Source organism: Ochotona princeps, chromosome 14 (genome assembly GCF_030435755.1).
Source record: "Ochotona princeps isolate mOchPri1 chromosome 14, mOchPri1.hap1, whole genome shotgun sequence".
In the NCBI taxonomy this organism is placed as follows: domain Eukaryota; kingdom Metazoa; phylum Chordata; class Mammalia; order Lagomorpha; family Ochotonidae; genus Ochotona; species Ochotona princeps.
The window spans coordinates 27,890,601-27,918,148 of record NC_080845.1 but is presented as its reverse complement, the minus strand read 5'-3'; the positions used below and the strand labels follow the sequence as shown (position 1 = coordinate 27,918,148).

Below are 27,548 nucleotides of genomic sequence, written 5' to 3'. Positions count from 1 at the left end.
GGGTTTGTCATTTTGTTTTCACCTTTGCTATCTGTGAGGTGATCTACCTTTGACTGAGCCTGAGTGGGCTAAATAAAGGGCATTGTGGATGTTAGTCTCTTTGCCTGCCTGTTAGTACATATTTGGAATTATGAGGGCACTTTGGAAGGTTTATGTACAATGTGTGTTCTGAGAAAACTATGCATTGGGCCCAGTGTAATGCCAGCATTCCTTGTGGGTGCTAGTTTGAGTTCTGTCTCTCCACTTCTGATCCAACTCTGCATATGACCTGACCTTTGCAGCTACTTGGGAGACCCAGAAGAAGCTAGAAGCTCCTGGCTTCAGACATGGCCAGAAGCCAGGAACTCCCATCTGGGTCTCCTCATGATTAGCAGGGGACCAACCAAGCACTTGGGCCATGTTCTGCTACATTTCCCAGGAGATTAGCAGGGAGCTGGATGGGAAGTAGGACAACTGGGATGCCGGTGTCATGAACCATAACATTTTAGTTTTGATCGTTGGTTTCAAGCAGAGAAGTGCTACACAGGAGCCTAAACATGAAGCTGTGTGATTGGCTCATGCATCTTAGAAGCGTATAGTTACTTAGCATGGAGATACCTGGGCACAAGTTGTGTACATCAGATTCATTCATATTCATGATGGTAATATGGTGCGCATTTGTATCTACCTGTAGCCTGGGTGAACTTGAGAAAATATTTTGGTATCTCTTTTTTTAAGATTTATTATTTTATTGGAAAGTCAGATTACTCAGGAAACTGGATGGGAAATAGGGCAGCTGGGACACGAACTTGCATTCCTGGCACATGCAAGGGGAGAAGTTTTGGTCACTAGACTATTACACTGGGCCCTTGGTATCTTTTTTGTTTTAAAGATTTACTTATTGGAAAGGCAGATTTACAGAAAGAAGGAGATACAGAGCTTCTATCCACTGGTTTACTGCCCAAGTGGCCACAACAGCCAGAGCTGAGCCAATCTGAAGTTAGGAGAAAGGAACTTTCTCAAGGTCTCCCATGCAGATGCAAGGTCCCAAGGCTTTGGGCCATTCTCCACTGTTTTCCACTGATGGGAAGTGGAGGCCTGGGATACAATCAGTGCCCACATGGGATTCTGGTGTGTGCAAGATGAGGATTTAGCCATGGAGTCATTGCACAGGGCCTACTTTTGTGTTTTATTTCTTCATTAATGAAATGACAACTGAGTTACATGTAGACAGGTTTTGAAGTTTCATATGGTTCTTACAGTCTATGGTTCTATAATGAGAATTCAGGTATTAGTTTGGAGAAGAAGGTCATTCATTCTTTTGTGGCCTACAAAATTTGAAACAGTGCCATCTTTCATATGTGGTAACTGTGTGTTTATATATAATAGCTTAGTTTCAGAATGTGTTAATGTGTAGTATGTCACTTGACAGCTTTGCTGAGGTAACTATGTCAGGAAGGTGTTATGTCCATTTTGCTGTTGAAACTGTTGTGGTTAGTGTGTTAATAGTTACTTAATATTGGTCATCTAGCTTGGATTCCTAACCACTAAGGAAAATCTGCAGTCAGGATGACCGTCTCATCTTCATCTATCTGACCGATTGTACTTGTTTTCCGAGTTTTGTCTTCCACTTCAGCAGAGCAGAAGCGCCTGGATGCTCTCAGGACTGTGGATTTAGACATCCTGTAGATTACCTTACTGCTTTACCGTGGCGAACTTGCGACATGCACTTACCTTCTCTTAGTCAGCCTTCAGCCCATAGTCTGTATCACATTGAGATGCCTGGTGAATAATTGCAGAATGAAGTTAAGAGTCAGCTTAATGGATCAGTGTTAGAGTTGGGAGTGGGATGTGGATTCTGAAGTGGTGCGAAGGAGTTGTCACTTCATACCTTTTTTAGATAGAAAATTTCCTAAAAATGGACTTTAAAAGTTAAAGTGGAAAATTAATGTTAATAATAGGGGAGGGTAGTCAGGTGCCAAACCAATTAATAGCATAAATTTGAATTTTTTAACGCATGGACATTAAAGTTCATGTGTTGGTGAGAATTTATATTCCTGTTTTCTTTTTTCCCTGAACTGTTATCAAGCATAGATCTTCTACTCAGTTAAGATTCTGATTTAGAATAGTGAGCATTTTAAAATTCCATCAGGTTTGCCTGGTTAAGCTCTATGTTCTGTGTTTACATTTGTCCAGTGGCCTTTTCTTATAGAAGACTCTTATTGAAACTAGCTAAGAGAAGTTCTTAAGCACTTAGTTTTGCAATTGCGTCATAATGTAAAGTCCACTTTGGAGAAAAATGAAGTATAGAAAAAGAGGAAGTAAGTAGGGCCAGGGTGGGAGAAAGGCTGGGAGATGCGGGTTGCCTGCTGCTGCTGGGGACACAGGTCTGGGACTTGGGACATTTAGCTGCCAGCCAATGAGGATGCTCCTGTCCCCTCGCTGCCCCAACCACTTCACCTGCCTTCCCAGCTTCCACTGCACCCTGCTCTGGGGCGGGGGCTGCAGACGTGGCCGGGTCTTTACAGCTGGCAGGAGGCAACTTCTGAGCACCGGTGGAGGGAGGCAAGGGACTTAAACACCCACTCAGAATACCAAAAGGTGAACCGGGATGTTGAATTCTGGTGACCACACTTGTACGTGCTGCTGGTCGGCTGCCGGGGGAGGGGAAGGAGGGAAGCTGCCAGCTTCATCCTCCCACCCTCGACCCTGTGAGGCACGCTGTCTGGAAGTCACACCACTAGGATCCTATTTATATCTAATGTCCAAACATGTAATTAGATATAAAGCCTTTTTGTTTTAATCACTAAATCAAATCTGCAAATTAAATACCCAAACAACTGCAGAAGTAAAGTTCAAGTTAATATAGATACTCATGTGACAGAGATGTTTAGGCTTACAATAGGAAAAAATAGCCTTAAGATATGATTCTAGTTTGTATCTGTTTCTGCATGTTAATTTCAGTGGTAATACAAATTGCCAATTCCTGTTTTCATTACTAATGTTGTGTTAAGATTTAATGACTTCAGGTTTTGTTGATAAGTTCAGGATCATGAGTCCTCATCCCTAATATGACCAACAAGCATTCCTCAAGTACAGAATTTAATGAATTAGCTAGTTTGTTCACTGAAACACTGGCTTTTGGGTATAGTTACCTGTTTTGTTTTATGCTCTTAAGGTTCAAGTTTTCTGTAGCTTCTACATGATCTTTTACTGTTCCTATGAAACCTTTGCTCCATTTAGGACATGTGGCCTGAAGGAAATGTTCCCATGGCTGAAGAAGCAGTGATGGCCTAGTGCTGGTCTGAGCGTCCTGGTTACTCATAGTCCGCTAGGACTGCTAATATGATGAGAAGTGTGTGGTCCAAGATAGTGCTTGTAATGTGGGAACTAAATTGGAACCCTGAAATAAACGTCTTTAATTGTTGGACCACGTGCTTGGCCCTTCCACCCTGGTGGAGTGTTGGCAGCAGGACCCCTGTTTTCTGTTTGTGCACACTGCTTGCCTCCCTGTGCTCTACTGCCCTCCCTCACTGGTGCTCGGAGTCCCTCTGTGGCTGTGATTGTGAGTTCTACATGGATACATACTGAGCTTTCGGTAAAGGAAGTGCTAATGCCCAGAAAACATGGGTCGAATGACTGATCATGAGGAAATAGCAATGACAAGCTCCCGTAGTGATGGTGGTTTTAACCTTCAGGGAGTAACAGATCCCTTTGGGGACTCTGTGGAAAACTATGTCCTTGAAAATGCAAATACGAACACCGGTGGACCTGCAGTTTAAAGGGATTCATGTACCCCTAAAGTCACTTAATAAATTTCCGACTTAGAATCCCTCCATTATAAACTATACCTAGAAAACCTTTAGTCCCCACCAATCACTGCCATAAAAAAACTACAGGCCTGAAACAGGTTGAGATTGTGTTTAGTTCTTCTCTGGAGTTTCCTTCATACTTAGATAGAGGCAAGATTAGTCACTGTACTCTTCTATGAAGGAAAAAAAAAACTTTTTTTTTTTAACAATAGTTGAAGTAAAACCGCAAGATAGTAGACAAATATACTGATTAAATCAGCAACCAGGAAGCAGCTGCTTGAGGAAAACTGACATTTGTGAACCTGAGTTTAGCAAGTGATTATGGAGGTTCCCCAAGTTCCCCCTTGGGCCTGATGCTTTTCTGAGAATCCCAGGACTCAGAAAAGCTATTGTAGTCATAACTATAGTTTTATTATAGCAAAGATTCAATTTAAAAATTGCAAGGGGTAAAGGCCAGTGGAGCCAAGGCCAGGAGAAATTGAGGACAGATGGCCTTAAGCTGTTCACAGCAGTGTGTGGTGGTGTGTGCCAAGTGTCGCCGTGTGGGGAAGCCCACATGACCTCTGCTGTCCATGACCTGTAGCACCTGTGACTGACCTCAGTTATTCAGATTTTCCCTGCTCCCATCAAAGCTAAGCATTCACTGAAAGTCATTTTGTTAGCAATAAAAAAAAAAAAAAAGACGTGTTCAGAGTGCTACCTTGTGGCCCAAGGCCTCAGGCATACAGAAGTATTCTTATCAGGCCTCTTCTGTCTTGGCGCTTTGGGCATCCTTGGTCTCATCATAGATGGCCATTCCACCTGGACACTCCCTTTCCACTCCCACTGAATAATTGAGAAGTTTAATTGCATTTTAGAGTATGTGCTTTCGCAGCTTCCTGAGCTTGTGGTAAAATAGAAGCACCCATTCTACTGTTCATTCCGCTAGTACTTTTTGAATGCTACTGTGTATTAGCCATAGCAGCAGATGACACTCTACACAAGTGATTAATACAGGTGTCTGGCTTAAGACAGTTTACAGTTTCATATAAGAGAAACAAAATAGCAATGCTGTAAAGCATTGTATGCTTTGGAGAGCAGGGATCAGGATGTGTCTGTATGGGAAGGTGTTAGGAATAACAGGAGACAACCCTGTAGAAGTCACTGCAGGAGTTGAGACATAAAGATCTGGAATGGACAAGTTGACATATTTCTTCAGGCATTTCTGCAGCTAAATTGTCTATGTACTTAAGGCATACCATATATGTGCTGTTAAGGATATAGTCCTAGCTGGAAGATACAAATCTTTCTCAGGGTTTGTACTAAGGGGAATAGAGAATCTGGCTCAATACAAGTCTGTTTCCATTGCTCGGTTACTATAAATCCCCTAAAATGGCGTTTCAAACCTACAGTGAATTATAGTTGTGTTTTCACACATTGCTTCCTAATGGGAAGTATGTGAATGCCTGACTTGAGGCTGATAGAAGTAAGATCATTAAGAATTTAAATGTGCTGTTTCAAACAGCAAATGCTTACCTTGACTCAATAAAACTGCATGTAAAAAAAAACTGTTCTATACTTGGAAGCAGAAAACTTTTAGGGAGAAAGAGACCACATTCCACTATAGTCCCTTGGGCTTCTGAATAATTGAGGTTCTCAATAGAATTGGGACTTTGAGCAATAGCTTTTGTCTTTGAATGGTACAAATATGATGTGTAATATAATAATAGAGTGACTATTGATAATTCCAGATTGTTAACCTTGAGGTATTTTTTTTCTAATCAAATCTCATTTTCTTTTTCCAGCATTACAGTGTTTCTGCCACCTCTGCACAAAAGACAATTTTACATGTGTGACAGATGGGCTCTGCTTTGTGTCTGTCACAGAGACAACAGACAAAGTTATACACAATAGTATGTGTATAGCTGAAATTGACCTAATTCCTCGAGACAGGCCATTTGTATGTGCTCCCTCTTCAAAAGCCGGGTCTGTTACTACCACGTACTGCTGCAACCAGGACCACTGCAATAAAATTGAACTTCCTACTGCTGGTAAGTTGTTATGTATTGTTTTCTTTTTCTCTGCTCAGTTGTGATTTTAGAGCTAAAAGGAATGATAGAAACCTTGGTTAGTTTAGAGGCAAGAAGTAGCTTATCCATTGTTGGGGTTGCAGGAGTAGCCAGGAGACTGTACGCTTGAGATGGGCATTAATAAATAGTCCAGATTATTTTCATTTTGTAATCAATTATATGTGATTTCTAGACGTTTGGTCCTTCACCCATAGTTTACATTTTTTAATAGTTTGGCATTCCAGTGATTTCAAGGCTTCAGACCCTCTTGGATTAGACTAATTTATTATTTACTTGTTTAAAAGGCAGAGCATAATGGAGAGACATACCTCCCATCTGCTGATTGACTCCCCAAATGGCCACAGTAGTCAGGGCTGAGCTGGGGGAAGCCAGTAGCCTAGAATTGCATCTGGGTCTCCTACAAGTGCTTGGGCCATCTTCTGCTACTTTCTGAGGCTCATTAGCAGGGAGCTGGATCAGAAACTAAACGGTCAGAATTTGGAGCAGTGCTCCAATATGGGGTGCTGGTGTTAAAGGCAGCAAGCCAATCACTGTGCCATGCTGATTGCCTGGATTAGAATGACTTTAAAGTAGAAGTCTGAGCACATTTTTGAGTCTTGTACCAGTTTCCCCAAATCCCAATTTTACTGTCAGAATAAAAAGAATCTAAAATAAGGGAAACCTAGCAGAATCCAACACCTTTGAGGAACTCGTGCAGAATGTAGAACATAGTGCCAGACCAGTGAAGAACTGACTAATCAAACAAGGAAGAAGTGAAAGGGCCTCTTGCAAAAATCCCACAAGGGCTTAAAGCAGACAGGAGGCAGCTGAGTTGGGCTACAGGGGCAAACTAAGTTCCCCTTTCCCAAACCTCTGCTTTCAGTGGGGCCAGGCCTCAGGCTAATTGGAACTGGAAGTGCTGTTTCTCTGTGACTTTCATGTAGGCATCTGCAGTGGGAACACAGCAAGGAAAATGGTGATTCCTGAATTTTCCCATTTCTGTTTGAACTTGAAATATTTGAGTTGACATTTATAAATCATCATAAAGAAACCCCCTGTGCTGCTAAATATGCACAACTCCTCATTTCTAGTTCCTGTAAGCAAATAGCAAAATTACCAAACAAAAAACAGCAATGGTTCAAAAAACATGGCCTGAAGTGGGTAAGTCAGAGTAGCTGCTATCAGGAAACAGACTCACACCCTTTAGGGAGGCACTTCCAGGTGTGCCAAGGTCAGCTGACATTGTGAATGGGAACCATGTTTTAATAGTTAAAAATCACTTTTTAGCTGAAAAGCTTAGTTGATGCATGTTTTTAAAAATATATTCTTGAGAGTTAACAGCAGACTGGCTGCTAAATTTTATTCTCAGGCTTAAAAAAAAGCTGTGTTACAATTCAGAGGAAAAAAAACAGTTGGTGAGCAAATGGAGAGGACAGATCTTGGTTGCCCGTTATGCTTATCATTACAAGTCTAGAAGAAAAGCTTGAGAGCAGACAGAAGAGAAGAGCAGGCAGAAGCCATGAAAACGTGTGTCCCTGAAGGCATGGATGTTCTTAAAAACCTCAGTTTTAAAGAAAAGTAATCATAAAAACATTTAGCCTGGGTAAACACTGGTTGTCTGTAAAAGAAAACAAGTCTAGCTTTTTCTGCTTCCTGAAATATTAGAAGGAATAGAATATTGCATATTATCACTCAAAATTCTTGTAACACACAAGATCTTTCTTAATATATGAAGACATCCACTATCTTTAGGACCCATGTACTCTTCCTGAAACAAATTTCTAGAAACAGTGTTCTGTGTGAAAGGAAATGAATCCAAATGAAGATCTGAGGAATTAGAGAAATGTGGGATGAAAAAAATAGGGTTAAGCAGTGAACGAAAGGCTCAAGATGAACATCTCAGGGATTGAAATTTAGTTTCTGAAATAATGCAAAATGTTAGCTGTATAAGAGGTTATAGGAAAAGAAATTATTTGAACTTGAAAGTTTGAGTGGTTATATTATACTGTAAAGTTTCAAGCTCTATTTAAAAACGCAAAGAATATATTTTACCTGAAAAAAATTGGAGCTACAAGGGGGAGAGGGTTCTGAAAATTCATGAGAAATGCATATTACCGAAGCCAGTGTGTGGACTTCAATGTTTTATGCAACAAAATAAACGTGTCTTTTAATTCCATTTTCCACAAACTTTTTGAAGTCCCTACGTATTGATTTTAAAATGTGAGTTGTTTGGGTGTTAGTGAGGCTGTAGTGTTTTTTGTTTGTTTTGTTTTAGTTTTAGTTTTTTTGCTTAAAACTATGTTAAGGAGCACATTCCTGGGAATTGCTCCTGATTATTGTTCCTTTGTTGGTGTCCCGAAGTGAGAATGCAAACTGTAGAATGTTGATGGTAACAACTGCTCTGTGTTTTGGGTGATGCCTGGTACGTGCAGGAAGGGTAGGAGGGAGCTGACTGAGCTGGAATGATAGAGAAGGGGGATCGGGAGGAATGCAGGCTTTCCTGAGTTGGGGCCCATGAGCTGCCGTACTGAACTCTATGACTAGCTAGTGCAGTGACCCCTGTAGTATTTCGGTTGTTGTTTATGTTTATTTCATTTGAGGTCCTTTTTCAGTAAAGCAGTCAACTGGCCTTGGTCCTGTTGAACTAGCAGCTGTCATCGCTGGACCTGTCTGCTTCGTTTGCATCTCACTTATGTTGATGGTCTATATCTGCCATAACCGCACAGTCATGCACCATCGAGTGCCCAACGAGGAGGATCCTGCATTAGATCGCCCGTTTATTTCAGAGGGCACCACGTTAAAAGATTTAATTTATGATATGACAACATCAGGTTCGGGATCAGGTAATGTAATTGTTTCTCTTTTTTCCCTTAGAAAAAGTTGTGATACTTGCTAATTTTGTTAGTTGGCTAAGTCAAGGGCTTAGTTTGGTAAAGCTTACTCTGGGTTCGAAACTGATAAAGATCTGTAGGTCTGATCTGCATCTGACAGTGGCTGAGTTAGAACAGACATTTGGAAATTACTTTTATTGAAACAAGTCAGTAAGTCAGCTTTAGCTGCAAGGTTGTGTTCATTTCAAAGCACTCTTGCCCATAAGTTTCATTTGCTTTTTATGACTAAATGAAGTTGTTCTGATAAATAGATGAGGTCGAAGTTCACAGATGTTTCAGTGGTCAACTATCCAGGATCCTTCAACAACTTTGTGTATTTAAAAGTAGGCACAAAAGAATGATGCTTGGAATTGGAAGATTATTAGCTTTTTTTGACACTATCTAAAATTGCCATCTCCAGCTCAGGCCTGATTTTTTCATTAAACTACTTGATTCTTAGTCATCTTCTCGCTTCAGGAAAGTCTGAACACTCTGTTGTTTAATACACCTGTGTGTATCCAGAGTCCCTGTGATTGCTTTTCTCAGTTCTTCTTGTAGATCTTTAGGAAATAAGTGATAGATCATCCCCGCTGCCAGGATGGGCTTTCATGGAGCAGTGCTCCACTTACAGACCAAGTGGGAATTTCCTTTCCCTTTTGTCCTTTTCTTTTTCTTATGGCTTAGAGAGATATTAAGGGAAGAACACCTCATCCCTTAGAATTTTGGAATTTTATACCTGGCTAGGCAGTAACACATAGATCTAGATTCCAGTACACACTTTGTCATTGATGCGCTCTGAATTTTTGGTTAATTTGTATACCCTCTTTGGTTTTAATTTGTCCATCACAAAAAATGCTGTTGATAATAGTATTTAAAAATGGTTTTGTTAAGACTTTAAAATGAAATGTAGTATCCTTAAAAAGCCTAAATCAGCTAAGGGCTAAATTCATGGAAGGTAAAAATTACAAAATGTAAATACTGACAACTTCACTAATTTTATAATCAGGTAGTTTTAAAGTACCATTAAGTCAGAAGTTATGACTGGGGAAGAACACAACTCCAAAGCACAAATCCCATCTAATGATAGAGATAGCCCATGTCATGAGGAGTGTCCAAAATGGCTATTGTTTCATTGATTTGAATTTTAGGAAATTGATTCCATGACCTGAAATTAGCCATGTGTTGTCAGTAGTCCTTGTGTGGTCCCTGTGAAGCTTACAGGTTTACACTAAAGCCTAGGTTTCTTAACCCAACCATGGGGACTTCTGAATTGACTGTAAAAGGAAGATGACAGACTAAAATGGAGCAGCCTTGGAACTGAAGATGTGACGGCATTCGGGTAGGAGTGGTAGAGCAGAGGTGCATTTAGTTTCCTGGAATTTCCCATTAGGTTTGAGTTAATTCAAATGGTTGCTATAGAAGATTTCCCTCATTCTAAAAGTTATCATGGTCCAAAGCTATGATAACCAAAACCCAGAATCTTCAAAACACAGGGTGACTACAGATCATTTGGAATGAATGTCTTGGATCTGTTTTCCTAACTCAGGGAAATCAAAGCAGCTCGTAGCGCCTTGTGCAGTGGCATGTGTTGTGCCTGAGGGGAGCAAGTGTACTTAAAAAATCAAAACAGATTGCTGTGTGAGTGGTATTTGTCTTCTGAATAAGAGACTTGTTTACCTTTTAAAATGTCAGCATGAAATAAGGAGTGGGAATACTTCATTTTTCTTAATCTGGATCTCTCGAGGACCACTGCTCTCTGTTGTCTGAAAGATCTTTTCCTGCATTTTATGCTTTACTCTGCACTTACCTAACTCATTTGCTAGGTTTATGGTTTTGGACAGCTAGCTGATCTCTTACGCCTGAGTTATTTCATCTTTTTAAAATAAAAGCGATGTTGGGGCTGGCATAGCGAGTTAAACTGCCAGCTTCAACCCATATAAATGCTGGTTCAAGTCCTTGCTGCACCACTTCTGATCCAGCTCCCTGCTGACACTACTGAGAAAGCAGCAGCAGGTGACCCGAGCATTTGGGCCCCTGATGCCCACATGTGAGACCTGGATGAAGCTCCTGGCTTCAGTCTAACCCAGCCTTGAATTGTTAACAGTTCGCTGGGGGAGTGAACCAGCAGATGGAAGATTTTTTTTTTTCTCTTTCTCTGTAACTGTGTGTAACTGTGTCTTTCAAACAAATGATACATTTTTTTAAAAAATGGAAATGAGCCCTCTTTTGTATAACTTATTGTGTAGCTATGAAATTCAAATGAAACAAATGTTTGAATGCTTGGTAAGTTGTAAATTTGCATCCAAATGATGGTTGTTAGCTCTTTTACTGAAAACATTTGGAAGAAAACTTTGACATACAGCATCAATCATTAATTTGTTGGATGGTAATGAAAGCTTGGTTTAAGATCTTCCCCGTACACAAAATTTTTTCCTAACTTACCCAGGCAAAAACCATTCTGTGTTGAATGATAGTAAATAATGTGACCTATTTTCCTTCTGTTTAATTATAAAGTTTATGAATAAGTAAAGGATCTATTCACAATACCATCTTTAGTTCTTTTACTCATTGAGGCAAAGCTAAACCTACACATTTCATATTTTGGATCAGTATTTATTTCTCGGTACCGTGGCCCTAGGTGACGAAAGACACCATCTGCCTTTCCAAGGCTGTGCTTATAACTTAGGAACATCAGAGAAAACCCTGAAGGACCATGCCCTGACAGCTGTAACTTTGAAGTTAGCTCAGTAATACCTGTGACATTCGTGTGAGTCACAGGTTGTGCGTGTGCCCGTACTTTGGCTATCAGTGAGCTCTTAGATATATGTGAGTATGCATGTGTGCATAGGTGCTGATTTTTGAAAGAGTTTGTTAGACCAATGCATGGTTATGACGTCCTGTAATAAGTGCGTCTTCTCAGGCCTTACTTCCAGCATTCATGTCACGTGAATGAGCTGGGACCCTGTTTCCCTATTGAAGTTTCCTCTTAAGAACTTTTGAAGGCACAGAACAGTAAAGCAGAGAATTTAAAAGAAAATTGTTAAAACTGCCCATGTAGGGCGGCGCAATGGTCAGTGGCTAATGCCTCATCTTGCAAGCGCCAGGATCCCCTATGGACACTTGTTCATGTCCTAGCCATTCCACTTCCTTTCCAGCTCCCTGCTATAAGGCCTGGGAAAACAGCAGGAAATTGCCCAAAGCCTTGGAACCCTGTACCCATTTGGGAGACCCAGAAAAACCTCCTGGTTCCTAGCTTTGGATCGGCTCAGCTCTGACCATTGCGGCCACTTGGGGAGTAAACTAATGGGTGGAAGATCTTTCTGTGTGTCTCTCCTCTCTGTAAATTTGATCTGCCTTTCCAATAAAAATAAATAAATATTTTTTTGATAAAAGAGTACCCATGTATTCATGTGGATTATAATTAAGCCATTATAGAAAATATGATGAGTCTAGATTCAGCTTTTAATTTTAATTCTGCTATAGCATCCAATAATAGAGGAAAATATGAAAACTTCCCTTGTCCTGTTACCCTTTTGAGAAAAATAATTTATTTTTGAAAAAGTGACTGACATATTTTTGATCTGTTAGTTCACTTACCTGCAACAGCCAGGGATGGGCCAGGTCTCTCACATAGGTGTAAGGGACTCCAGTACTTAAGCCATCACCTGTTAGTAGGAAAGCAGTGGCAGGTGGAGCAGGGACTATCTCAGGCCCTCAGCAATGCAGCAGTGGCCACCACTGTTAACCTTCTTGGCCATACTACTCACATGGGTCTGAAACCTGTCAGGAACTTCCAGACTTTATGTGACAGCTTTTTTCTTCTTTATAGTTTGCCTGTGTAGCTTCTGTGTAGTCTTCTAAAACAAACTCTAAGTATACTTTATGTGCATGGTGTGACCCTACACAAAGCTTTAAGAAAACTTAATAAATTAGTACTTATACTAAGTAACCTCAACAGTTAGGTATTAATTACTCATAATGTGAAAGAGCACCTTAATTTAAATGCACATTTCTGACAGCTTTATTTTTGGTAGCATAAAAATAGTTGTTCATAATTAGGTGACAACTTTTTAGGAGGTAAGAAGACTAGAGCAAGAAGACAAACTCATTTGAGAATTCTAAAGATATAGAAGAATGTTTGAGTCTTTAAAATTTATCACTGGATTTATAAGCATTTCACATGAGAGAGGAAAAATGTAAGATAATTTCATCTATTGTCATAGTAAGCAGATCTGAGTGTAAATTGTGAATGACACAAATTAATGTGTGCATAGATTGTATAAGTAATAGTGTCGACGAGGATGTACAGTGGTATATAACCTAATTGTGTCAGCATAATTTAAGGTGACAGTTCTTGATGAATGGGGGTGTGATGCTAAGTGTTCCTAATTTAGTGCCTCTTAAATGCTGTGTTAGTAAATTGTTGTACATGAAATAAGTATGGCATTATTTTAAAAATATGTATTTTGTAGTAAGAGAAATTTAATTAGTAAAAAAAAAGCAACAAATACTTCATTACTTGCTGTAGTTCTTTTAAGATAATAATAATATCTGGAAGCCAATTCCTGGCAAGTAGATTGCTTGCCCTGAGATGGTTTTGTGATTATTTTTACTGATTTATTAAACGTTAGCCCAGACTTGGCTTATGGTTTCCTGTGTTTATATCCTCTCTCTTCTCATCTGTAAAACCATTACCGATTCTTAGAAAATTTTTAAAAGCCATCCTACTCCCTTTCATTCATGTCACTTTTTTCCGAAATCCTCATTTCTTCCTCCTTACCCACAGCCCCCGTGGTCATCGTGAGCCTGGCTCTCTCCACTGCCCTGCTGTGACATCCTTGCTGCTTCCAGATTGTGTATCGTTCGTGTTCTTCCAACTTTGCATGTTTCTCCTAACTCACACCCTTCTCACCTGTCTCCTCCATAGGGCCTGTTCCTTCTGGAAAGGCCCATTGAAATTCAGCTCACTTTACAAAGCCTGCCTTGGTGCTCTAGGGAAGATTTTCTGTTTTATTTTGTGTTTGTTTTCTTAATTTCCCTCTTTTTGTAAATCACCCTTTTGCAGCTTTCCTCTGTTTCTCCCTTGAGACTGAAAACTCCTGAAAGCTCAGCTTCAGCAGTGTCTGTGTCTCTCCTGAGTACAAGTATAGGGAACGCTGATGTCATGGTATTCTGTGTTGGTTTTTGTCCTTAGGTTTACCATTGCTTGTTCAGAGGACAATTGCAAGAACCATCGTGTTACAAGAAAGCATTGGCAAAGGTCGCTTTGGAGAGGTTTGGCGAGGGAAGTGGCGGGGAGAAGAGGTGGCCGTGAAGATTTTCTCCTCCAGGGAGGAGCGCTCCTGGTTCCGGGAGGCGGAGATTTACCAGACTGTGATGCTCCGCCATGAGAACATCCTGGGGTTTATTGCAGCGGATAACAAAGGTTAGTCACGCTGGCTCCTCCCCATTCTGGCAATCCACATAAGACTTTATTATGGACATGGCTACTAAACTGTCATTTGATGACAAATGTGTGTTTGTCATATGCATGGGACCCATTAAATCAAACACAGTGTGTTAGAAACTTAGTAACAGCAACTTTGGATTTTCCGACTCAGAATATGTTCCTAAAAATCTAATTGCTTCATAGAAGTAAAAACTGCTCTTAAAACCATATACTTTAATTATTTTGTGTCTGGACATTATTGCATGCAGTAGAAAAAATGTGTAAAAACTTGGGTGGCTGAAATTTTTCTGACTTATCAGGGTCTAAGTAGTTTACTCAGATAGGAAAGTGGTTTCTCCTAAACTCCCTTGCTGTTGGTCACCTGGTGGAAACGTTCTTGCCTGTGAAGGTGCCTAATAAGCATTGGATCTAGAAGCCACTTCCACCAAGAGTTGTAGTGCTTTGCTGTGTCCACTTTCATGGCTTCAGTTAATACCTCAGACCCACAATTCCTGCTGAAAAGATTGATTTGTTTATTTGGAAGACAGTGATACAAGTTAGGAGAGACAAAGAAAAAAGATCTTCCCACTCACGTACTGATTCCCCAAATGCCCACAGTGACCATGCTGGGCCAGCCAGTGGATGGCGGCCACAAGTCCTGCTTGGCAACCTCTGGCACAGTGGCTTTCATCACAACTCACCCTGATTCAAATAGTTTTTCTATATTTCCCATTTTAAAAAAATCTTTTTTTAGCTTTATTAGACCGTTAGTCATCTTTTTCTTCTCTAACCTTTCATTTTCTTCAGTGAAATTTTTTTATACAAAATGTGTTTCCTGATGTCTTTTACATTTTTATTTGTAGCAAATTTCTAATTCGTAGCAAATCAGAAATAATGCAGTAATCCCTCATCATCCAGCTGTAGTGGTGATCAGTCCATGCCAATCACAGACGACCCTAATATCGCCTCCTCTGCCTCAGCCATGTTGTTTGAAAACAGGCACAGATAATGTGCCTTTTCATCCAGAAGTGTTTCGAATTTATATCTTTAAATGATGAGGAATCTTTCATGAAACAACTATGTCAGCTTTTTAAGTGTCATTAAATCCTGTTAGGTTCAGATTTCTGCAGTTGTCTCCTATTTATTTTTAAGCAATTCAAGGGACTTACACATTTTGTTAGTTGCTATTTTCATATTCCCTGTACAATCTTTAGGTTCCCCTTCTGTCTTTCTTAACCTTCTTGCGGTTTATTGAGGAAGCTGGGTTGTTTGTGTAGGATAAAGCACGTTCTAAACTCTGCTATTTGAACTTCCATAGTTGCTCTAACCTTGCTTCTCCACATTTATCTGAAAACTACTGGTTAAATTTAAGGCTGACTATGATGGAGATTTTATTGTTTTCCTCAAAATACAACCTAGGTATATTGCATACTTTTCATTGCATTACATTTGAATGTGTTGGGATGGTGATGGATGTAGGCATTTGTTGTCAACAGCTATCAACAATTTAGTGTTACTTAATTTAAAAGCAAACCATGGGCCAAGGATTCCATATGGAAGCCAGTTCAAGTCCCAACTACTCCACTTCTGATCCAGTTCCCTGGTAAGGCACCTGGGAAAGCAGTGTAGGATGGGCCAAGGGCTTGGGCCCTGGCACCTACTTGAGAGACCCAGAAGAAACTCCTTGCTCTTGGTTTCAGCCTGGCTCAAGCCCTGGCCATTGTGGCCATATGTGAAGTGAACCAGTGGACAGAATATCTTGATCTTCTGTTTCTCCCTCTCTCAGTCTGAAGCTCTGCCTTTCAAATAAATAAAATCTTAAAAAAAAAACAAAACAACAACAAATCGTATACACATGAAAGCAGTAATTTGTGTCTGATCAAATCATTGGTTCTCATTTTCTTCTGCCTTTGACACCAGGTAACCCTCCCCCAGGTAACCCTCCCCCAACTTTTAATGAAACCTTTTCTCTGTGTTCTGCAACCTGTTGCTTTGTTTATTCTTGTTCCTTGATAGTGATCTCATGTTACTTTTTTCTCGTTTTTAAAATTAATTTACTTTTATTATGTTTGGTGAAGTTTATATAGTTGAACAGAGATGGAAGAATCTAGCAATCGGTGTGATCGTTGTTTTCAAACTTCTTATTTCTTTTCCCATTTCTTGGTGAGGGGGTGGTAAGGTGGAGTTAAGGGGAGACGCTTTAGGGCTCGGCAGCGTGGCCTAGTGGCTAAGGTCCTCGCCTTGATCCCATATGGCTGCTGGTTCTAATCCCGGCAGCTCCACTTCCTCTCTGTCTCTCCTCCTCCCAGTATATCTGACTTTGTAATAAAAATAAAATAAATATTTAAAAAAAAAGGGGGGGGGGAGACGCTTTAGCCAATCTCCCAGCCATCCCATTACCAGAGATGGGGAACGGCTACCTGAGATCAACCCAGGATTGCAATGTGACACATGCTCCGAGGGTTCTGCCCAGGTGGATGTGATAGTTCTGAAATGCTGCCGATCTTGCTGATACATGGATGAGGAGTCCCTTCCAGTGTCCACTTGCTGACACAGTTGAAGTGATCTCATGTTATTAAACTCTTTTTCTTCTGTTTCTTATGAAGTCTCTAACTAGGAAAATAATTAGTACTCAGTTATAGAACTTCATCTGTGATTCTAAAGTCTGCCTTGGTGATGATGCTAAAGTGTATTTCTTGAAACTTGAACCTCTCCCAGCGCTTGTTCTAAGTTGCAGATGACCTGTTGCCATGTCAAAAGCTTTCTTATCCTATTTGTCCCAGCAGTAGCCAAGCTGGTGCTGTCATCTGGTGGTCAGCACAGGAACTAACTGGCCCTGCTGCTTCTTCCCTACTGCTTGTTTCTTCTTTGTCAGAAGTTAATGAACTTTGTACAGGACTTCACCTTCCAGCTCAATTTCCGTTTCCTCCATTGTCTTCCTGGCTTATTTAATCCCAGTTCAGACAAGGCCTCTCATCACCTTCCTCTGCCTCTCTGATCAATCACCTGGGGAAATGTTTCTTCCATTCACCTGTGTCCCTCTTCTCTCTTGCTTGTGAGCCTTTTAGAATCTAGTCATGGTTAACAGACATGCAAGGAACTTGTTGCTGTACTTACCATCAAGGAAAAGAAATGGTGTGAGTTTGGACAGAGCTAATGTACGGAGAACAAGTTAATCATGAGTCTTACAGTTCTCACCTCTCTCCTTAATCTCAACTAGTCAGAGTAACTTGCCCTAACTAACTTTGAAAATCAAGAGGTGATTTTATGTCATCTTAATTTTTTTCTTTGGTTTAACAACTAGTAGGAGAAAAATAAACATAAATTTTGTAATGTTCTCATGTTCCAAACCCTGTACGAACTGCATTTAAAAACCTAGTACTATATTCTGTTGCATACATTCAACGAACTTAGAAAGTATTCTTACACAAAAGAAGAAACACTGTAACACATGGACAGTTTCTTGCTTACCTTTGAGATAGATGAAATACATGTTTTTTAAGATTAAAAAGAAATAAGAACTGAATATATAAGAAAACAAACAAGGTTACATCCTTTTGCAGCTCAGTGGTTAGGGATTGAGAGTACAAACTGATGACTTGAATAAATGAATCCTAAGTGTTCTCTACAACCCAGCTGAAAGTCTTATTTTTTCTTTTCAGACAATGGCACATGGACTCAACTCTGGCTAGTGTCAGATTACCACGAACATGGATCCCTTTTTGATTACTTGAACAGATACACAGTGACTGTGGAAGGCATGATCAAACTTGCCCTGTCCACAGCCAGTGGTCTTGCACACCTTCACATGGAGATTGTTGGTACCCAAGGTAATTCTTTAAGCAGTTCTGTTTTCTTGATCTTCAAATTCCTGTGGGTCTAGTATCTATTCAAACTTGGAAGGCAACCCAATTGGAGGGTTTTTTGTTTTACAATGTTTATAAGAGAGAGTAGTTTACCTTTGTGTTGTTGAAAAATCTGAGTTAGGAATCTAGAGAATATGTTTAGAGACTTTTCTAATCATTGTTAACAATATTGTGATATTTTTGTGTGTTCTTTAAAGTAGCATCTAGTCTGGCTTTTAGATTTTTGAAGATCTCAGTTTTAGAATCCACAGTGAAGAGATATATATTTATATGTAGTATCTCCCAAAATGACTCTTAAAAGCATCATGCTATATAAATGCTTAGTTATATTTGACTCAAAATATACTTAATTGTTTTATACTAAGTTTTAAATGTAAAGTATTTCTGCTGTGTTATTTGTGTTGTGTAGGATGTCACTGTGCTCTAGTGATTGGCCATCTGGTACCTGGTGGCTCACTGCGCACCTCACAGCATATATGTTGTTTCACATCTTTGCGATTATCATAGATTTTTTTGAGTTATATTTCAGTCATTTAAAGTATACAATTTGATAGTTTTTGAATATTCATAGGTTTGTGCAGCCATCACAGTTTTAAAACTTTTTTAAACATCCGTTTATATGAAAGAGTTAGGGAGAGAGAAAGAGTAAGCTCCATCTTTCATCTGCTAGTTCACTCCCCAAATGACTGTAACAGTCCAGGTATAGACCAAGCCAAAGCCATGAGCCAGGAGATTCTTCCAGCTCTCTCATGTAGGTGATAGGGGCTCAGGGGCTTGGACCATCTGCTGCTACTTTTCTCAGGCCATTAGAACGGAGATGGATCAGAAATGGAGCAGCCAAGTCTTGAACTTGTGCCTATGCAGGATGCCAGTGTCACATGCAGCTGCTTTACTTGCTGTGCCAAAGTGCTGGCCCTTAGGACATTTTCATCACTCAAAAACCCCAGTAGTTGTTAGTAGTCATCCTGCTTTCTCCAGCCACCCAAACTCCTTAGCCCTTAGGAAACCACTAGTTACGTTTATATTTTGTTTATGCTGGACATTTTATATAAGTGGAATCATAAAATAGTGATCTTCTATGCATTTGTTCTTTGATTTAACATGTTTTCAAGGCTCATCTACTTTGTAACATGTCAGTATTTCGGTCCATTTTATGGCTGAGTAATATTCCATGGTATGAATCTACCATGTCCTCTGTATTCATTCATCTTTTGATGGACATTTAGATTGTTTCTAGTTTGAGCTGTTATAAATATTGTTGCAGTGAACATTTGTGTGCAGGTGTTTCTGTGGATGTTCTGTCTTCCATAATCTTGGGTATATACCTGGGAATTAAATTTCTAGATCATATGGTACCTCTGTGTAGTGTTGGAGGAACTCCCAGACCACCTTTCCAAAGGGCTGAAACCACTTTAAATTCCTGCAGGACCAGTCCACATTTTCCACATTTTAATTAGTAATTCTAATAGCACTTTCTTCTAGTAGCTAGTGTTAAAAATATTTATTAGACAATGATTAGAGTCCATTTAATGGGAAAGCCAAGTGTTCTAAGGACTTGGTTTCTGGACTAGAATGTTAGTCTGTGACTGGTTCTTTTTAAAAATTACTAAAATGCAAAAAACAAACTGGTGACTTGTTTGATCCCCAGTCTGAGATTTTAGCCTTATGTTGAACTTTTTTGGAGCATCTCACTGTCGTCATTTCTTGAAAGAAATGTAATTTCAGCAACTTTTGCTGAAATTTGCAGCTCCATTTGTAGCTGTTTAGTAGGGGCTGAGAGTTTGTGAAGGATGTAGGCTGAAACTTTTTAGTATTGAGATGATGAAAGGTGAGGATTTTGAACCTAAAGATGAGAATTTTGATTGATACTCTGTTTTAAGCAATTATTTCACTTTTTGGTTCTTCAGGAAAACCAGCCATTGCTCATAGAGATTTAAAGTCTAAGAACATCTTGGTAAAGAAGAATGGAACTTGTTGTATTGCAGACTTGGGACTGGCAGTAAGACATGATTCAGCCACAGATACTATAGATATTGCTCCAAACCACAGAGTGGGAACGAAAAGGTATACTTGTGAATAAGCAGTGCTTAGTTTTTTCTACAGTCGGCTTCTCTCCTGATGGCTTTTCATTTGCATATGCATATCTTTTGTGAAGCTCACACTTGTACTTTATTAGATTGCCTTCAGGTAGAGCATCTTTTCATCTTGCTTTCTCTAAAGCTGGCCAGGCTGCCTGACTTAAAAAGATGCCTACTAGGGCCCGGCGGCGTGGCCTAACAGCTAAAGTCCTCGCCTTGAACACGCCGGGATCCCATATGGGCACCGGTTCTAAACCCGGGCAGCTCCACTTCCCATCCAGCTCCCTGCTTGTGGCCTGGGAAAGCAGTCAAGGACAGCCCAAAGCTTTGGGACCCTGCACCCATGTGGGAGACCTGGAAGAGGTTCCAGGTTCCCGGCTTCGGATCGGCGCAGCACCGGCCATTGTGCTCACTTGGGGAGTGAATCATTGGACGGAAGATCTTCCTCTCTGTCTCTCCTCCTCTCTGTATATCTGACTTTGTAATAAAAATAAATAAATCTTTAAAAAAAAAGATGCCTAGTGATGAAAGGGGTACTTTCTAGAAAATACTACTATGAGTTCTGTTAATACTACGGAATCTCACATTTACAAACTACCTATTGCCAGTCTTTTTAATGTATTTTTTAAATTGTGTTTAACACCCTCCTCAAATGCTGTATTAAAACTAAGCCAGTCATTTTTCATGTTTTTGGTTACTGAAAATAGGTTTTTCTCTTTTCCTTTTGCAAATTCCATATCTTAAAGCAGACTTCTCCCTACTTTCTACCCGACTCATCCCTCTTCTTCCTCATGGAAGCTTGTCCCAGTGCGTGGGTCTCTGGGACTCAGCACTCTCCACTTGAGCTGTCATGGCACTTGCTGCATCAGCTCGTGTCTGCCCACTAGGTTGCAGGTTGCTTGATGGCAGCCTTGTGTGCCTCTTACCTGATAAATACGCACTAAATGTTGAATGTATGAATGTATAAGTCCTCCCAAGAGCCTATTTAGGTCGTTATTGTTACCCTTATTTACAGATGGGGAAGATATCTCATGGAGATTAAGTAATGTGGATGGTAGGCTGAGGAGCTGAAATTTCTGACCCAAGAACTCTTCTATGTTTATCATGTCTTGTTATCCAAACACTTCTTCAGAACCACAGCATTGGCTTGGAGAGGGCTAGCAGCTGTGGTCTATATTTATGACTTCTGGATTCAGTGTCCTGATCTATAGTCTTAGTAGCATATTTGATGCTTCAGAACCTGTTATGTTGCATTTTTATCTGCCATTTGCTTTCCTGGAGTATATACCTGCCCTTCCTTCCATCTTGTTTTTGTAAGATGACATTTGAATTAGAATATATAGTCCCTGCATAGTATGTGACAGACAGATGGTATGCATTAACACATTTGTAGTTGTCACATTTTTTTAAGTATTTATTTTACATGAAAGGATTACAGAAAGAAGGAGAGACAGTGAGAGATCTTCCATCCAGTGGTTCGTTCCTCAGATGGCTGCTATGGCCAGAGCTGGGCTAGTCCAAAGCTGGGAGCCAAGAGTATTTTTCAGGTTTCCCACATGGGTGCAGGGACCCAAAGACTTGAGTTATTCTCCATTACTTTCCCATGCCATAAACAGAGCTGGCTCAAGAATGAAAGAACTGGGATATGAACAGATATAAACGTGATGGATTAGCTTGCTATGTCACCACATTGGCCCTGTGTAGTCACAATTTTTAAAAGATTATTTAAAAGGTAAAGCAACAGAAGGAAAGGGAGAGAAAGAAAGATCTTCCATCCACTGATCCATTCCTCAGATGCTTACAGCAGCCAGGACTGAGCCAGAAAGAAACAAAAAGGCAGGAAATCTATCTGGGTTTCCATTTTGGTGGAAGAAACCCAAGTTCTTGTGCCAAGATCTGCCTCCCAGGTGCATTAGTACAAAATGGATAGATGAGAAACAGAGGTGGGACTCACTCAGAAGCATTCTGATGGGATAATAAGTATTGAACAGCAGTTTAACCTGGCCCACAACTGTTATGTGTGTGTCTTTCATTGGAAACAGATCAAGGCAGGTAGCATGAAACTGCTGTTTCAGCATCTCATGGGATTTAGTTGGCATCATTAATTTACATATCAGCTTGGTTATTGTCCTTTTTTGAGTCTAATGTTATGTCAATTGTGCCATATTCTATGTGTGTGCCTATGTGTAGTCTCTGAGATAAAAGAAAATTTGTGGAACAGTTTAAAATAATGTGGCCACAATTAAGTAAAATAAAACAATGACTTCTTTTTTAGGTACATGGCTCCTGAAGTTCTCGATGATTCCATAAATATGAAGCATTTTGAATCCTTCAAGCGTGCTGATATTTATGCCATGGGCTTAGTATTCTGGGAAATTGCACGACGATGTTCCATTGGTGGTAAATTGCTCTCCCCTTCCCAATGATTTGTTGTGAGCAGAAATTGTTCAAGAATTGCCTTCCTTTCTGTTGAATTGTATGTCATCTGCATTCTGACACAGGGAATCACGGAGAATACCAGAGAAAACAAAGGGAGAATGACATAACACGCAGAGTGCAAAGTTCTGTTTCAATGTCGTCTCCTCTTTCCATTTAAATCTTGGCAAACATCAGAAGCCAATTAATTGTCACCTTAGAAGAGAGTTATGTGTGACACAGCACAGGTTGAGAGACTGCCTGGGAAGTTATTTCAGCATGTACCTGCATCATACATTTTTTTTTTTCTTGAGATTATAGTGGTTTTCTCCAAATTGATAGCTGGAGATGACATATACAGAATAAGCTTGTTCTCACATTGGGGTTTCATTTCAAATTGAGCACTTTGCAGTGTTTACTCAAGAAACTGTTGAACTTGGGATCCTAGGGTTGATCCAGACAAATTGGCCTCAGTGTTTTGGGGCAGTAAGAGGCAGAGTCTCTACATTGTGGCAGATAGGGCTTGTAATTGACAGATGCAAGTGGAGGAAGGGACTCTCATTTGGGCTTGCCCTAAAGGGGTCACATCTCCAATGAACACGTGTTTGTCCTTCAGTTCTGGGTCAGAGGCTATGCGTTCACAGAGTAAGAAAGCACATTCTCTGCCCAGTAGCATTCAGGGGGAAATGCCATGTTAATTATCACATGTCACATGAGTTTCATGGTGTGGCCCACTAATGACTTGGGGAGGTGGGAGTTTCATGCGGATGTGAAGGGCCGAAAGCCCTCAGTCTGTTCCATGTCCCTAGTGCTACAGTGAACACTAGGCCACTATACAGTAGACCTCTCAGGTGATCTTTTTGATGGTTTGGCATTAGTTGAGTAAATTCTTCAAAATAGTGTATATTTTTTTTCCTAAACCAATCTAGGAATTCATGAAGATTACCAGCTGCCTTATTATGATCTTGTACCTTCTGATCCATCCGTTGAAGAAATGAGAAAAGTTGTTTGTGAACAGAAGTTAAGGCCGAATATTCCAAACAGATGGCAGAGCTGTGAAGTGAGTATCTTTTTAATACTAGGGAAATTTCTACACTACTTTTGTTTAGTTTCAAAGTAAAAATTAGCTATTTTTCCTTAAGGAAAACAGACAAGCATTCTCTTTCCTATTCATAGCACTTTATCAAGTAGATTCAAATTTGTTTTCCATAAACACAGTGAAAGGGGTGTACTTCCCGTGACTGTCATTGTGTCTGCTGAGCTTAGACATCAGCTTTGTCGGTCAGTTTCCCTTCAGCCAGGGAAGCCCAGAAATGGGCTAAGTGCTGCACAGGGTTAGGACGTTTGCATCCCAGAGCACCCCAAGTACCACTTGATCTGACTTTGGACAAGTCCCTGGGTTGGCTCTTGCATAAAATGATCTGAAAGTGCTTCCCTTGAGTTTGCTTTGCACTCACCTGGCTGCACAGGCAACCATTCACCAAGAATTTGGATAAACTGCTTTCTGTGTGGTGGTGGCAGCTTTTTAATACAGCTCTTAGGAAAAGTGCTTAAAGTACTTTCTCAGTTGCAAATGTAAAGTCCCCGCTTTGCACACGCCGGGATCCCATATGGGTGGCGGTTCTAATCCCGGCGGCCCTGCTTCCTGTCCAACTCCTCGCTTGTGGCCTAGGAAAGCAGTCGAGGACGGCCCAAAGCCTTGGGACCCTGCACCCGCACGGGAGACCCAGAAGAGATTCTGGCTCCGGATCGGCAAGTACCGACCGCTGTGGTCACTTGGGGAGTGAATCCTCGGACAGAGGATATTTCTTTCTGTCTCTCCTCCTCTCTATATCTGCCTTTCCAATAAAAATAAATAAATCTTTTTAAAGAAAGACTTTAAAAAAAAGAATTCATAATTCAGACTGTGCATAACCTGTCCTTAGTTGCTGGCTGTCACTGTGGTAATGTCAGTGACTCAGGGCCTGTCCTTGTAGATGTGAAGTGTCGCTCAGGAAGAGTGAAAGCCTGGTCTCTCTGGTAGCTGATGGCAGAACACTGCAGATCTTCATTTTTCAGAGAGCTTGCTGCATCCAGCAAAATCAAGTATCCAGGTCCCAGTGAATACAGAACAGCATGCTCAAAGAACCCACATGCGACACAGTTTAACAAATGTGATCGGGCCCGGCGGCGTGGCCTAGCAGCTAAAGTCCTCGCCTTGAACATGCCGGGATCCCATATGGGCGCCGTTTCTAATCCCAGCAGCTCCACTTCCCATCCAGCTCCCTGCTTGCGGCCTGGGAAATCAGTTGAGGACAGCCCAGAGCTTTGGGACCCTGCACCCGCGTGGGAGACCTGGAAGAGGTTCCAGGTTCCCGGCTTCGGATCGGTGCAGCACCAGCCGTTGCACTCACTTGGGGAGTGAATCATTGGACGGAAGATCTTCCTCTCTGTCTCTCCTCCTCTCTGTATATCTGACTTTGTAATAAAAATAAATAAATCTTTTTTTAAAAATTGATCTAGAGACTTCAAAGTGAAAAGTTGAAGTATTCATATACACATTTAATATTTGGAGCAGATTACTATTAAACAGATGGCTTTTAAGGCTTCTAAGCATGGAGATGTTAACATTAGCAGTTAACATTAAGAATACATTTGCAATTACTATCACATCATGCTGAATTCATGCCATCACTGTCGTTTTTATTTTTTTTCAATTTGATTAGTTTTCAATGTATTATTACTACTTTAATCTTTGGCTTTTTCAGGGTTTTGTAAATCTCCTTTCAGTAAACATACCAAGAATATGAAACTGATACAGTACCTAGATAAGTCTTCCAGAATGTTCCGACCTTTTCCAGGCTGGACTGGCTGCTCTTGCATGAGACCAGCTCTGTAGCTCTACCCTTAGGTTCTCTGCTGCTCTTACATGCCCTTGTGGAGATGAGTGCTTCCTGTGTCTTGTTTTATTCATTTATTCCTTCTTCCAAGTCTGCTCAAATGTTACTTTGCCAGTGACGCATTGCTTCCATACCTGTTTAAGGTGGCACCCCTTTTCCTAGTATGTTTGCTCTCTTTCCATAAATTGTTTATCTCTAACGTTCTCTCAGCCCATCGCTTCTCAGCCTTTTGGCTAAGATCAAGTGTAATGTTCTCCCAGCCCAAAGACCCACCAGCAGTGAACTCTTCGAGTCTATGACTGATAGGTTTCTGCTCTCTGTGTGGCTTCTGTTTATCACCAGGTTGCGTTGTTTATCTCAGTTGCATTTCCCATAGTTATTCTCAGATGTGTGACAAATCTATTCTCCTTGTGGGAGATTGAAGCTCTGGCAGCATTGGGGAGCCTGGCTCCTGTGTGTACTGTGCTATAGATGGTCTCGTCCCCTTCTTGAAAAGTCATGATATCTTTTCTCTTGGGCTGCTCTAACTTTCAGAGAAGACTCTTCCAGACTCCTGATGCTGAGAAACATGTGCAAGTGGCCTCACCATCTGAGCACTTAGGATATTTTCAGCATTAAACTTCACCCTTGGGTTTCTCAAGCCATGAATCTGTTTTACCCTCTGAGATACAGAACAAAACAAAACAAACTTTGGTTTTCTGCTGCAGGAGAGCTGGGATAGTCACTCAGCCCTATGAAGCTGGTGGGAAGAGGTGTCTGGGGCCCAATCTGAGTTGATCCTCCTGTTTTCACCCTAGAGTTGTCTTACACAGTCACCCTCTCACGAGGGAGTGTTCTCTGTGAGTTAGGTGCCTCCTTGGCCTTGCCCAGCTCTGGTTGAGGGCTACAGGTTTTAGATCTGCTGGCTGAGTCACACCACTCCCCTCTGCTTTCCAGCAGCTAATAGAAGTGCAGATTGGAAAAATAAAAATCATTTCTAGTCATTGACTGTTACAGATAATGCTAGCATAAAATCCTGGACATATGTCCCTTTAAAGGAAAGCTTCTGGGTAAAGATTCTCATCCAGATCAATGGAAAATGATGTATGCCTTGAGTGTTTAAACATTTTTCCCTTCCTGTATTTTCTTGCAGGCCTTGAGAGTAATGGCTAAAATCATGAGAGAATGTTGGTATGCCAATGGAGCAGCTCGGCTCACAGCTTTACGGATTAAGAAAACATTGTCACAGCTCAGTCAACAGGAAGGCATCAAAATGTAATGCTACAGCTTTGCCTGAACTTTGTGTTTTCTTCAGATCTGCTCCTGGGTTCTAATTTGGGAGGTCATTTGTTCTACCTCACTGAGAGGGAACAGAAGGATAGCACTTCCTTTTGCTACAGGACAATAAGGACAATGAAAAGCTTCCCAGGATTTCTTGGGACCCAGGACATCCACTGGTGTCCATTCTGTGCACTATGAACACTTCTTTCCCAGGACGGTTACAAAATGTTGTGTAGTCTACCTTTATTTTTTATTAACAAAACTGTTTTTTTTTTTTTTAAATGATTACTGGTCTTAAATTTAGGCGACTCTGCTGCGCTGAAAATCATCTTGAAGGGTAAAGAAGCTGGACTGCTGAGTCCCACAGACATTTCTTATTTTTAAAGAACGTGACTTACTCCTGGTTAGTACATTCTCAGAGAATTCTGAACCACTATAGAATTTCCTTGATTCAGACTTTGAATGTACTGTTCTATAATTCTTCAGGATCTTAAAGCTAACACTTATAAAACTCTTATCTTGAGTCTAAAAATGACCTCATATAGTAGTGAGGAACATAATTTATGCAACTGTATTTTGTATACTGTTAATGTTCTTTCACATTTTCAGAACAATACATGCCTTCAAACTGGGATTGTACTATACCAGTAAGTGCCACTTCTGCACCTTTCTAATGGAAATGAGTAGAATTCCTTAAATGTTTTGGAATCTGTAGTGTTCAAATTCAAAAAGTTTACTTATCTGGATAACCCAAACTTTTACTGTTTTGTTTTTTGAAATGATTTCTGTAGTATGTTGTTCTGTATTCATTTTGGAAATGCCTTTCTCCTACCAAAATGTGTTTAAACCACTAAAGCAGTGAAGTGGTAGTAAGTTAGCAGATTGCTATCATGGTCATGGTTGAATATTCTCA

At 40.5% G+C, this 27,548-nt stretch overlaps 1 protein-coding gene across 2 annotated transcripts in view; it reads left to right on the top strand.

Moving 5' to 3' along the window:
* The window catches only part of TGFBR1 (transforming growth factor beta receptor 1), a 46,526-nt gene extending 19,619 nt beyond the window's left edge, over positions 1-26,907 (top strand). Inside the window, exons 2-9 of one of the 2 annotated variants that reach the window (XM_058673017.1) lie at positions 5,576-5,821; positions 8,452-8,682; positions 13,904-14,134; positions 17,800-17,967; positions 19,911-20,067; positions 22,357-22,481; positions 23,426-23,556; positions 26,508-26,907. In XM_058673017.1, the coding sequence (XP_058529000.1) occupies positions 5,576-5,821; positions 8,452-8,682; positions 13,904-14,134; positions 17,800-17,967; positions 19,911-20,067; positions 22,357-22,481; positions 23,426-23,556; positions 26,508-26,633 (1,415 nt within the window). In that variant the 3' untranslated portion in view covers positions 26,634-26,907. Of the gene's footprint in view, positions 1-5,575; positions 5,822-8,439; positions 8,683-13,903; positions 14,135-17,799; positions 17,968-19,910; positions 20,068-22,356; positions 22,482-23,425; positions 23,557-26,507 lie in introns of both variants that reach the window. The other variant, XM_058673016.1, reaches the window with a different exon arrangement.
* Positions 26,908-27,548: the final 641 nt, after the last annotated feature.